Here is a 12,580-nt window from a genome sequence, read left to right as displayed (position 1 = left end):
TCAGCTGTGAGGGTCATAAGGACAGAGGGATGTCGTATGCTGTAAAGCCCTGTGAGGCAAATTGTGATTTGTGATATTGGGCTGTATAAATAAAATTGATTGATTGATTGATTGATTGATTAGCTGTGCTAGCTGCAGCAGCAACAACAGGGGAGGCAGTGGGGCAGGGGGAGATGGAGGGAGTTGGTGATGAAGCCACTCATGGACGCTTAAGCAGAACCTGACCTGAAAATACTCCTCTACTACCAGCCAGCTGGGAAACTCAGAGGCTGGCAGTTTAGGAGAGTATTTTCAGGCCAGCAGGATATTCCAGAGGCTGAGAGCAGAGGAGCGACAGATTTCAGGCTTGTCTAATATCTTTATATGTGATGAAAATCACTAGAAAGGACAAAGCAGTTGGATGTCAGGTGACCAGACTGTAAGAAAACACAAAGTTTGCAATTGCACTGACTGTGCGCTTCTGAAGAAGACTGAAGTTGACAGTCGAAACATGTCAAGGTAAAGCAACATCTCCTAATCTCTTTGTCTGAAAAAAGAAAAACCTCTATACTAGAGCTGCTGCTAGCTGTGTTAAAGCAACACTTACCTTTCTGGGAATTTAACACTTTTCTTTGTTGAGGTTAAAATGCTATTAACAAGCTGATGGCACTAAAATGTAAGTGAATTCCACCAGAGATAAAACCTCATAATGATACCATTCTCATCATATGGTTCTAAGAAAACTCCGACCAAGCCAAGCATCCTGTCTGTCTTTCCCACATGGAGGCCTCCGACTGACGTAACCACTCGCATAATAAAATACACACACAAGTCCTGCGTAGGAATTTAGCTTTAAACAGTATCTTGACTGGTTTCCATTAATTTGCTTCATTTTGTCAATCAGTTATCAATAGTTTTGTGACAGTTTGCTCAGAGGAGGTCTAACAGTGAGTTCCACCTCTTAAACACACCGTTTTAACGTATCTCATTTTTTAACTGAATTTACATTTGCAAAAACATGTATGATGTTAATATTAAATAAATATATAAATTGAACTGAAGTGAACATGAACTTGTCTTTATTTGCCTTTGATAACTACGTGATAACCACAATTACATCAGCAGCTACCCCGACACAAGGAAACTCTTTTTATAGTAAATTTCATGTTCAGCCCCGAGGAGATCTTTTCAAAGAACAGAGAATTATAAGAAGAACAAGAGTATGAAATAAAAGTAAGTAAATATAAAGCATTAAAATAAATAAAATAGCATGTTCATTATGCCACAGTGTGTAACACTAGTACTCAAGATATAAAAGTATTAAAAATAAAATATATATGTGTGCTGAGCCTGTAAGTGTGAAATTTAACTGCCATATATACATCAATAGAATAAACAACAACAGAATAAAATATAAGAAATGCAGTTGTGTGCATGATGAAGTCGTAAGTGTCCTAAATGAGCTTTACAATAACCTGTTGCTGTTTATTTCTGCCAGGATCGAGACATGAGAGCAGATTGTTCTGAGACATCGCTGTGTTTCCAGCAGGAAACAGCAGTGTTGATGAAACATAAAATTTCAGAGTGTCCTCGACATAATGGAGCTCGAGTGAAAGTTCAGTCAGGAAGACAATTCTTTCTGTAACTTTCATCCTCACCCATTCACTCCTAACACATCTGCTCACGCTCCATCTCTGGCTGTCAGTGTTCGGCCGGTCAGTCGAGTCATCAGCTGTTCTTCTACAGCTGATCCACAATCAGCCAATAGCACAGAGACACACCTTCTCTGTCAGCCTATCATCTCACTGCTGCCGGACCTGAGGCGAGCCTTCTCCATAACTATCCAACTATCCATCCATGTTTTTCTGGCAACTGGGTTGAGGACTGTGAGTCGTCTCTCTCCTACAGAGAGCACAGAGACACTGAGGACTCGTATGACCAGAACCTGAACCCAGGATAAAGAGGCTCAGTGAAGGTGGTGTTGAAGGTGTGGAGGTGGATCAGTGTGTCAGAGGAGACTCTGAAGAAGGACAGAGTGCCGGCAGGACAGTCCACATACACTGCTACTCTGTGAGAGACAGAGGAGGAGGAGGAGGAGGAGGAGGAGGAGAAGAAGGGAGAGAGGAATATTTCTCTGTCATTGTGCCAGACTGTGTAACCAGCACCAGAACAATCCAGACTCCAACACTCATCGTTCCCTCCAAACCAGCTGTCATTACTGTCTCTGCTCCTTCTGATTCCTCTGTGAGTCACCGCTACACGAACTCTTCCTCTCCACTCCACCTCCCAGTAACAGCGACCAGTCACTCCATTTCTACACAGCAGCTGAGTCCAGTACTCAAATCTCTTTGGCCAATCATCATCTCCTCTCACTACTGTCACCCTTGTGTTGTTGTCGGACAGTTTGAGGTTTCTGTGTGTCGTGTCTGTGTCCAGTGTGAGTTCACAGAAATCTGATGGAGAGAAAAAGAAAGCGACAGTTTATCACCTGAATCAGAAAAGGATTCTTTATCAGGTAGGTTTTCACTTACAAGGAATTTGCTTTGGTTTTTGGTGCATACACTAAACATACAGTTAACATGTTAGGAGGTGTAACAATAAGGTGAAGTCAAAAACTGAAATACAAAATAGAAAAATTACAATAAAAATGTATTATTATTATTATTATTATTAATATTATTATTATTGATATTATGTACAATGTGGCTGTTTGAGAATAAGCTGAACAGTTTTGTGCAGGATGTGCAAAAGCAGGGTTTATTCTTTGTCTGTTTGCTGATAAAGTTTAATGATGACACGTTATCAGTTCTGTTTGTATTTAAAGACAAACTGACTGTTTTCTGTTTTTATTATCAGTCAGACTGAATCCACACTTACACTTCCTCAGACCAGGTTTTAACCACTGCTGTCCACCATGATCCACCCTGGAAGAAGAAACACAGAATGATTTTCTATCCAGCATGAGTCCTAACTGCTGCTCACAACACCGTGTGACTGGTTGCCATTTGATCAGTTTAATTTCTAATGTCCTTTAAATCGCTCAGTGGTGTTCATTATGTCTTTAGTTTCTGATAATGACTTCAGTTCTTTTATCTCAGACATGTTAGGATGTTACATACCTTGACATGTTTCGGCGGACACTTGGTGGCGGTTGTGACGCGTCTTTATCAGCTGATCTGTCAATCAGCCGACACTAGGGAGGCGTGACCGTCCGGACGGTCAGGCCACCTAATATGAACCCCAACCACGTACTTTTTGTTGAAGGAAAAAAAAGTCAATTCGTCATTTTGCGTTGCTGTACTGACGTAGCGCTTTTATTTTGAAAGAGACTGTACGCAAATGATAAATTCCCTGTGAAAACAGAAGTGTATTTTGAGTCGTTTTTGAACAAATCAGCATACTGGACGAGGTTCAGTCAGACAGCACAGAGTCAGCCCTCCTGAGGGTCATAAATTATTTGTTCCTGTTTCTGGATTCAGAAAACAACACAGTATCAATTCCTATAGACTTCTCGGCCGCCTTCGACACAGTCCATCACTTCATCCTCCTGGACCACCTTAAGCCTGTTGTTGGCCTTCAGGGACTGGCCCTACAGTGGTCTGCCTCCCACCTACAAAGTCGATCTGCCTCTGTTTCAATCAACAGTGTGTCCTCTTCCTCTGCACCCATCTCCTGTGGCGTACCACAAGGCTCCATGTTAGGCCCCATCTTATTTTCCTTGTATATGCTTCCCTTGGGATCTATTTTTAGAAAGTATAATATTGCTTACCGTTTTACACTGATGACACTCAGCTCTATCTCCCACTCAAACCTTACAATCCATGCAGTGTCAAAATCCTCTTAAATTGCATCAAGGATGTAAAATCCTGGATGGCAAAAAGTCTTCTTCAACTTGAGCAGGATAAAACAGAGGTTTTCATCTTTGGCCCAGCTGTCAAGTCTACTTCCACAATCACTGCCTTCGGGTCTCTGTCATTAAATCACATGTGAAAAACCTTGGCCTATTCTTTGATTCTGGTTTGTAATTGATAAACAAATCAACTCTATCATCAGCACTGGCTTTTACAATCTCAGGTCGGTTGTTTTTAAAATTCTTTAATTTGATTTAAATCCATCCCCTACTTGATGATGTGATGGAGCATTTTCAGTTGTTGGTCCAAAACTGTGGGGCAGCCTCCCTCTTACAGTCAGATCCTCCTCCTCCTCTACGGATACACTTAAAGACCTGTCTCTTTTCTTTAGCCTCTTAATTATCACTAGGATGACACACCTGACCACACTGCTGAACACATGGATGTTATTTCTTTTGTGCGATGCTATTTTAGTGTGATGGTTTTGTCAAACTATCGTATTGTCTTCTTAATTTTATTTACATTCTCATATTTATGACTGTTTTTATTTGACTCTTCCTGTGTTATTTCTCTGTGAAACATTTTGGTCGACATATGTTGTTTTTAAATGTGACAGGTGGATGTTTGTGCCAAATTCAAAGAAATTACCTCAAGGCGTTCTGATTTTTTCTGAGCTGAGGTCTACTCCCTCTTCTGAACAGTATTCGGAGAACAAATAAGACGTTCTTCATGATGATGGACTAGAGTGTAAGGACATGAAATTAGAGGCACCTTCAGTATGTGAGCTCTTGTTGTCTGTTCATACCTGAGAGTGTCCAACCTCCATTTTGGATCCTTTTGTCCCACAGAGAGAAGCTTCATCCCTGAGTCTCCAGGATGATTGTAGCTCAGGTCCAGCTCTCTCAGATGGGAGGGGTTGGAGCTCAGAGCTGAGGCCAGAGCAACACAGCCTTCCTCTGTGACCAGACATCCTGACAGACTGGAGTGAGGAAAAAAATCATCAACTCAATGTTTTAGAAGATCATGCAGTCCCAACAAGATGTTGACCATCTTTACTAACATGAACCTAAAGTCAGATGACCATAGTTTAAAATATCAACTGTTGAACAAACATCTTAATCCTGACCTGAGAGTTTCCAGTCTACAATGTGGACTCGTCAGTCCACTACACAGCAGCTTCACTCCTGAATCCTGCAGGTCGTTGTTACTCAGGTCCAGGTCTCTCAGACTGGAGGACTGGGAGCTGAGAAGTGAGGACAGAGCTTCACAGCTTCTCTCCGAGAGGTTACAGCCACTCAGCCTGAAAAAGATTTAGTGATGAACACAGACCAAATGTTTTGTCAAGTATACAAGTCAGTCATTCTGTCGCGCATGTGGCTAACTTGGAGAGCCCAGTCTCACTCGTCGTAATCTGGTGCTTGGGCAGTGACTTTCAGCATGAAAAAAGGTGTCCTCAAACGTTGGCATGATACGCGGCTGGTTGCTGTTATAGTTGAACAGTGCCCAGCGATGCCAGGGGGAGACGCAGTGGGACAAGAACAAAAGTTAAGGCAGTGAAAGTCCGAGGTGGGCAGTAGGGCAATGTGTGCTGGATGGGTCCAATAAACACAGACTTTCACCCGAGAGAGCGGTGTGTTTTTTCCTAAAACCCAAGAAGATGAAAGAGACTGTATGCAAACTGTACATTTCCTGTGAAAACAGAAGTGTATTTTGAAAACAGACAATGCATGTAACAGACTGACGTTGACACGGCGTCCCAGAACGTCAACAATCAACACACCCAGGGTACCTTGGACGTCATATGTGGACGTGGAAAGTTCATGACCAAAATGTCAATATGTGACGAGGTTGGAGTGAGGATGTGATGACTTGTAAGATGGAAATGCTTGCATCCAGTGGCTGGAAATGTTCCCATTACTTTGATTTTGTTAGAAGGAAAGACAACAAGAACGTCACTGTTCCAGGTAATGGTACTTCCACTCAAGAAACACGTCAGACCTTCTACACCTGCTATGACCAACAGCACAATAACCTGAAGCTCGAGGAAATACACCCCACCAGTGTCCAAAATTAACTTTTTGACTTACCGGCCAAATGGCTAGTGAATGTTCAAACTTTACCAGCCACTCAATAGATTACCATTGTTTTTTTGGCTGGTGAGTGAAGCAAGGTTACTGGTCACTTGCTTATTTTACTAGCATTTGGCTAGTGGCTAGTGTTAATTTTGGACCCTGCACCCCACCAATGGTGAGTCCACCTCGGCTGTGGAGGATGGCTGTAGCCCGACACTGGCTAATAAACTGGGACTTTAATCATGGGCAGCTGCAGGCTACAAGCGACAAAGAGCAATATAGCTTGTGGTTGGATTGAATTAAATGTTGCCTATCTTCACAACTGATTTTCCATCTTTCAGTAAGATTTTTGGGAAAATACAAGTCAAAGGGCAACAGAAGACCCCGAGGTAAAAATTTACATGCAAGCTATCTACCCGAAGCTGCACTAACCAGAGATCACACTTACATTCACAGAGAAGTGCACATGTAAAGTCTGAATTTTGAGGAGAATGGACACAATTACCAATGTTTTGGAGTGTTACAGGAAAGAAATATGATGAGTAGTGTAACAAACTGCTGTTGGTGGGAGTAATAAATGATGTAATAACATTACTTTGCCAAAATGTAAAGTGTAATGAGTAATAAATTACATTTTTTGCGTAACAAGCTCAACACTACATATGTCCACTTACAGAGCTTTGTTGGAGGCTTTGACCACTGGCAGCAGCCTCAGAAGAGCCTCCTCTGAAGCAGAGTATTTCTTCAGGTCAAACACGTCCAGATCTTCTTCTGATGACAGTAAGATGAAGACCAGAGCTGACCACTGAGCAGGAGACAGTTTATCTGTGGAGAGACTTCCTGTTCTCAGGGACTGTTGGATCTCCTCCACTAGAGGATCATTCAGTTCATTCAGACAGTGGAACAGGTTGATGCTTCTCTCTGGATCTGGATTCTTTTTGATCTTCTTCTTGATGTACCTGGCCGTTTTGTAACTGCTCTTTGAGTTTGTTCCTGTCTGTGTCAGCAGACCACACAGGAGAGTCTGATTGGTCTGCAGTGAGAGACCCAGGAGGAAGCGGAGGAACAAGTCCAGGTGTCCATTTGGACTCTGTAAGGCCTTGTCCACAGCACTTTGGTGGAGATGTGTTAGTGTAGGTTTGTCTCTGAAGACTTTAGGCAGCCGAGTGGTGCCTGTTGGTTCTTCTTCCATCAGATTGGCTCCAGAGTTGATGAAGGTCAGATGGACATGAAGAGCAGCCAGAAACTCCTGAACACTCAGATGGACGAAGCAGAACACCTTGTCCTGGTACAGTCCTCTCTCCTCTTTAAAGATCTGTGTGAACACTCCTGAGTACACTGAGGCTGCTCTGATATCGATGCCACACTCTCTCAGGTCTGATTCATAGAAGATCAGGTTGCCTTTCTGCAGCTGATCAAAAGCCAGTTTTCCCAGAGACTCAATCATCTTCCTGCTCTCTGGACTCCAGTGATGATCTGTCTCAGACTTTCCATGATACTTGACGTTCTTCAGTTTGGTCTGAACCACCAGGAAGTGGATGTACATCTCAGTCAGGGTCTTGGGCAGCTCTCCTTCCTCTCTGGTCTTCATCACATCCTCCAGAACTGTAGCAGTGATCCAGCAGAAGACTGGGATGTGGCACATGATGTGGAGGCTTCGTGATGTCTTGATGTGGGAGATGATTCTGCTGGCCTGCTCCTCATCTCTGAATCTCTTCCTGAAGTACTCCTCCTTCTGTGGGTCAGTGAACCCTCTGACCTCTGTCACCATGTCAACACAGTCAGGAGGGATCTGATTGGCTGCTGCAGGTCGTGTGGTTATCCAGAGGCGAGCAGAGGGAAGCAGTTTCCCCCTGATGAGGTTTGTCAGCAGCACATCCACTGAGGTGGACTCTGTAACATCAGTCAGGATCTCATTGTTGCGGAAGTCCAGAGGAAGTCGACACTCATCCAGACCGTCAAAGATGAACACAACCTGAAACTCTTCAAACCTGCAGATTCCTTCTTCTTTGGTTTCAGTAAAGAAGTGATGAACAAGTTCCACCAAGCTGTACTTTTTCTCTTTCAGCACATTCAGCTCTCTGAAAGTGAATGGAAATGTGAACTGTATGTCCTGGTTGGCTTTGTCTTCAGCCCAGTCCAGAGTGAACTTCTGTGTTAAGACTGTTTTCCCAATGCCAGCCACTCCCTTTGTCATCACTGTTCTGATTGGTTTGTCTCTTCCAGGTGAGGCTTTAAAGATGTCTTCTTGTCTGATGGTTGTTTCTGGTCTGTCTGGTTTCCTGGATGCTGTTTCAATCTGTCTGACCTCATGTTCATCATTGACCTCTGCAGTCCCTCCCTCTGTGATGTAGAGCTCGGTGTAGATCTGATTCAGAAGGGTTGGGTTTCCTGCTTTAGCAATCCCCTCAAACACGCACTGGAACTTCTTCTGCAGGTTAGACTTGAGTTTGCGTCGGCACACTGCAGCAACAGTCCCTTATGGACAAAAGAGAAATGTAACTAATGAAGGGATAGAAAAATCAATCAAATGAATGTAAACGTTAAGACATCCAGTTTCAGTTTTACAGAACAGTTTCTGTTTTAGCTCAGAAGAATTCACAGATCTGATAAAACTGTGTTCATCATATTAACAGCAGATATCAAAAATGTAAAACTCGACCATGTTGCCTCATTGTCTCTTTCAATCATGTAATATGCGTTAAAGTGCTCTTACTGCTCTGCAAATAGTCAGCCAGCTCCTCCTGCTTCATTCTCCTCAGGAAGTTCAGTGTGATCTTCAGAAATGCCTCTCTGCTGCTCCTCCTCTGCTCTTCATACTCACCATCCAACACCTCCTCATCCTCCCTCTGACTATTAGAGCATTCTGGGTAATGTGGACCCAGAATTGTCTGGATCTTCTTCAGCTCATTCTTCACAAAACTGACAATGTTCTCCTCCAGCAGCTGAAACAGAATAAAAAGGATCTTTAACTGATAAAACGTATCATCAGATCATCTGTGACACAGAAAGTCTGCAACATAGAGACTGGATCAGGATGATAGTTCAGTATTTTGTTTTGTGGCTGCTGTAATTAGCAGTAGTAGCTGTGCTTTTACATTTACACACCATAAATATGAAGTCCAGGTTTGTTTGATGCTGCTGGGCAGACTGACCACTGGGAAGCGGATGAAATCTGTGATGTAAACAAACATGCAGAAGTTGTTCCATTATGGTTATTGGGAACTGTTGTTTCAAGTGTTACAATGGCAGAAGTAATTACTAATTATAAAAAAAAAACATTCATAATTATGTTAAATAATGTGCTTTAATTAAAATTAAAATTAAAATTAAAATTAAACCAACTTGCGGGGCACCATTTCCAAAAAGAAAAACATAATAGCCAGTTAATTAAATTAGTCTTATAAAATATATTATTATTATTTCAATTTGGAACTCTGATTAATAATTAAAATAATAACTATAACCAAAATTAATATATGTATATATATATCTATATATCTATATATATATATATATATAGATATATATACACATATACAGTACAGGCCAAAGGTTTGGACACACCTTCTCATTCCATGCGTTTTCTTTATTTTCATGACTATTTACATTGTAGATTCTCACTGAAGGCATCAAAACTATGAATGAACACATGTGGAGTTATGTACTTAACAAAAAAAGGTGAAATAACTGAAAACATGTTTTATATTCTAGTTTCTTCAAAATAGCCACCCTTTGCTCTGATTACTGCTTTGCACACTCTTGGCATTCTCTCAATGAGCTTCAAGAGGTAGTCACCTGAAATGGTTTCCACTTCACAGGTGTGCCTTATCAGGGTTAATTAGTGGAATTTCTTGCTTTATCAATGGGGTTGGGACCATCAGTTGTGTTGTGCAGAAGTCAGGTTAATACACAGTCGACAGCCCTATTGGACAACTGTTAAAATTCATATTATGGCAAGAACCAATCAGCTAACTAAAGAAAAACGAGTGGCCATCATTACTTTAAGAAATGAAGGTCAGTCAGTCCGGAAAATTGCAAAAACTTTAAATGTGTCCCCAAGTGGAGTCGCAAAAACCATCACAACGAAACTGGCACACATGAGGACCGACCCAGGAAAGGAAGACCAAGAGTCACCTCTGCTTCTGAGGATAAGTTCATCCGAGTCACCAGCCTCAGAAATCGCAAGTTAACAGCAGCTCAGATCAGAGACCAGATGAATGCCACACAGAGTTCTAGCAGCAGACCCATCTCTAGAACAACTGTTAAGAGGAGACTGCGCGAATCAGGCCTTCATGGTCAAATAGCTGTTAGGAAACCACTGCTAAGGAGAGGCAACAAGCAGAAGAGATTTGTTTGGGCCAAGAAACACAAGGAATGGACATCAGACCAGTGGAAATCTGTGCTTTGGTCTGATGAGTCCAAATTTGAGATCTTTGGTTCCAACCGCTGTGTCTTTGTGAGACACAGAAAAGGTGAACAGATGGATTCCACATGCCTGGTTCCCACTGTGAAGCATGGAGGAGGAGGTGTGATGGTGTGGGGGTGTTTTGCTGGTGACACTGTTGGGGATTTATTCAAAATTGAAGGCACACTGAACCAGCATGGCCACCACAGCATCCTGCAGCGACATGCCATCCCATCCGGTTTGCGCTTAGTTGGACGATCATTTATTTTTCAACAGGACAATGACCCCAAACACACCTCCAGGCTGTGTAAGGGCTATTTGACCAAGAAGGAGAGTGATGGAGTGCTGCGGCAGATGACCTGGCCTCCACAGTCACCGGACCTGAACCCAATGGAGATGGTTTGGGGTGAGCTGGACCGCAGAGTGAAGGCAAAGGGGCCAACAAGTGCTAAACACCTCTGGGAACTCCTTCAAGACTGTTGGAAAACCATTTCAGGTGACTACCTCTTGAAGCTCATGGAGAGAATGCCAAGAGTGTGCAAAGCAGTAATCAGAGCAAAGGGTGGCTATTTTGAAGAAACTAGAATATAAAACATGTTTTCAGTTATTTCACCTTTTTTTGTTAAGTACATAACTCCACATGTGTTCATTCATAGTTTTGATGCCTTCAGTGAGAATCTACAATGTAAATAGTCATAAAAATAAAGAAAACGCATTGAATGAGAAGGTGTGTCCAAACTTTTGGCCTGTACTGTATATATATATTATATATATATATATATATATATATATATAGCAAAGATGGAATGGTTCTGGAGTTCTTGACATAGCATTGGTTACTCATTGGCTAATCTCTCAAGACAGATTCTGCAATCTACATTGTATGTGTTGGCTTTGAGTCTGAACGATGCTGCGCTTTAGCCAATCACAATGGAGGAGACGCGGCCGAGACGTCCAGGTGTCCCCAGGAAATGTGTACCTACAGAAACAGCAAGCTCTGCATCCATAGCGAGCACTCCACCCAAAACGCTGTCTCGTCAACGTGAAAAAATTTTTTTTCCAGCAGATGTCTTAGTTACAACATTATTGAGCTAACTGGAGTAGTTTCATGTCGTATCCGACAACAGGAGGGTTTTAACAGATGACATCCTGATGTTAGCTTTGCTGCTAGTGTTAGCTGTCCCTGTCAGCTGATGCTTTCTAGACATTGTGATTTCCCAAAACTGAATAAATACCACACATAGCAACACAAAACTGCTTTGCTAGCTCAATCATGTTGTAACTAAGATATCCGCTGGAAAAAATATTTTATTCACGGACGGTTTATTGAGATATTACCTTATTTTTATACAGTCTATGGTTATTACAGACACTGCTAACGGCTAACGTTAACAGCTAATGGTTAGCCCAGCTAATCTATGATAACCATGTTAATTACAAAACGTGCACACGGAAATAGTAACGTTTGTTCAATCATTGTGTTTATAGACTTTACAAACATCACATTAGTCTAAACGGTGATATAGCGACGTGAAAAATGTGATATATAGCTAAACTCTGCCGGTTTTCTACCCGAAGTATTTGTAAACAACACGGCGATTCCCTGGGGGCACCGCCAGAAGTGAAGGGCGTGAGGCCCCTGCACTTCCATTTAGTCAAAAAACTCTTGGCTGTGCCTGCAGAGGTAAAGGAAGAACTTTTTTTTTTTTTTTTACCAATGGATTTCCAGATTGCTGGCTATTCATTCACTCTTGTGCAATATTAAACAGACCGGCAGTGGCCTGCAGAACAAAATGGCTGCCTATGTGGCCTTAGACATTGTCTAAAAACTACAAAAGAAGATGGCAAAAATCACAGTGGCAGAGCTTCTGGCTCACCATATGTCGACAATCAGAACCAAGGAACATGTGAGAATGGATGCTTAAGTTCCCTCTGCATGCGTAGCTGGGTGTAAAGTTTGTGTGTGTGTGTGTGTGTGATCTATGTTATATAAAAAGGTGCCGGGTTAGTACAAAGGGATGTTTAATTGCATACAAGATTCAGTCTGTGTGAAGCATGAACCAACTTGTATCAACTTAGCTTTAGCGAAGCTAACTGCTCAAAAACCTTACTACAAAGGTATCACAACAATAACTCATTGAATAGCATCAAATCAAGTGACAAAAGTTAAACAGTCTTGCTTTTCCTGTGCTGCCGTACTAATACAATACCCAGTTGTTACATTCCCAGTCTACGAACTGAGAGTCGCTTGGTTGTACTTGTCATCTTGG

At 42.1% G+C, this 12,580-nt stretch overlaps 2 protein-coding genes across 7 annotated transcripts in view; one reads left to right on the top strand and one right to left on the bottom strand.

Moving 5' to 3' along the window:
- LOC125896593 (NACHT, LRR and PYD domains-containing protein 12-like) overlaps positions 1-12,580 on the top strand; it is a 451,585-nt gene that overhangs the window by 380,253 nt on the left and 58,752 nt on the right. The gene's annotated exons all lie outside the window — the stretch shown is intronic.
- Positions 1,042-12,580, bottom strand: part of LOC125896595 (NLR family CARD domain-containing protein 3-like) — a 47,904-nt gene continuing 36,365 nt past the window's right edge. For all 6 annotated transcript variants that reach the window (XM_049589263.1, XM_049589265.1, XM_049589261.1 and 3 more), the window contains exons 5-11: positions 9,011-9,077; positions 8,619-8,847; positions 6,577-8,380; positions 4,957-5,130; positions 4,636-4,809; positions 2,857-2,903; positions 1,042-2,432 (exon numbers count right to left, since the gene is read on the bottom strand). In XM_049589263.1, the coding sequence (XP_049445220.1) occupies positions 1,882-2,432; positions 2,857-2,903; positions 4,636-4,809; positions 4,957-5,130; positions 6,577-8,380; positions 8,619-8,847; positions 9,011-9,077 (3,046 nt within the window). In that variant the 3' untranslated portion in view covers positions 1,042-1,881. The remainder of the gene's footprint in view (positions 2,433-2,856; positions 2,904-4,635; positions 4,810-4,956; positions 5,131-6,576; positions 8,381-8,618; positions 8,848-9,010; positions 9,078-12,580) is intronic.

Source organism: Epinephelus fuscoguttatus, linkage group LG11 (assembly GCF_011397635.1).
Source record: "Epinephelus fuscoguttatus linkage group LG11, E.fuscoguttatus.final_Chr_v1".
Taxonomy (NCBI): Eukaryota; Metazoa; Chordata; class Actinopteri; order Perciformes; family Serranidae; genus Epinephelus; species Epinephelus fuscoguttatus.
This window is presented reverse-complemented; position numbering and strand designations above follow the sequence as displayed.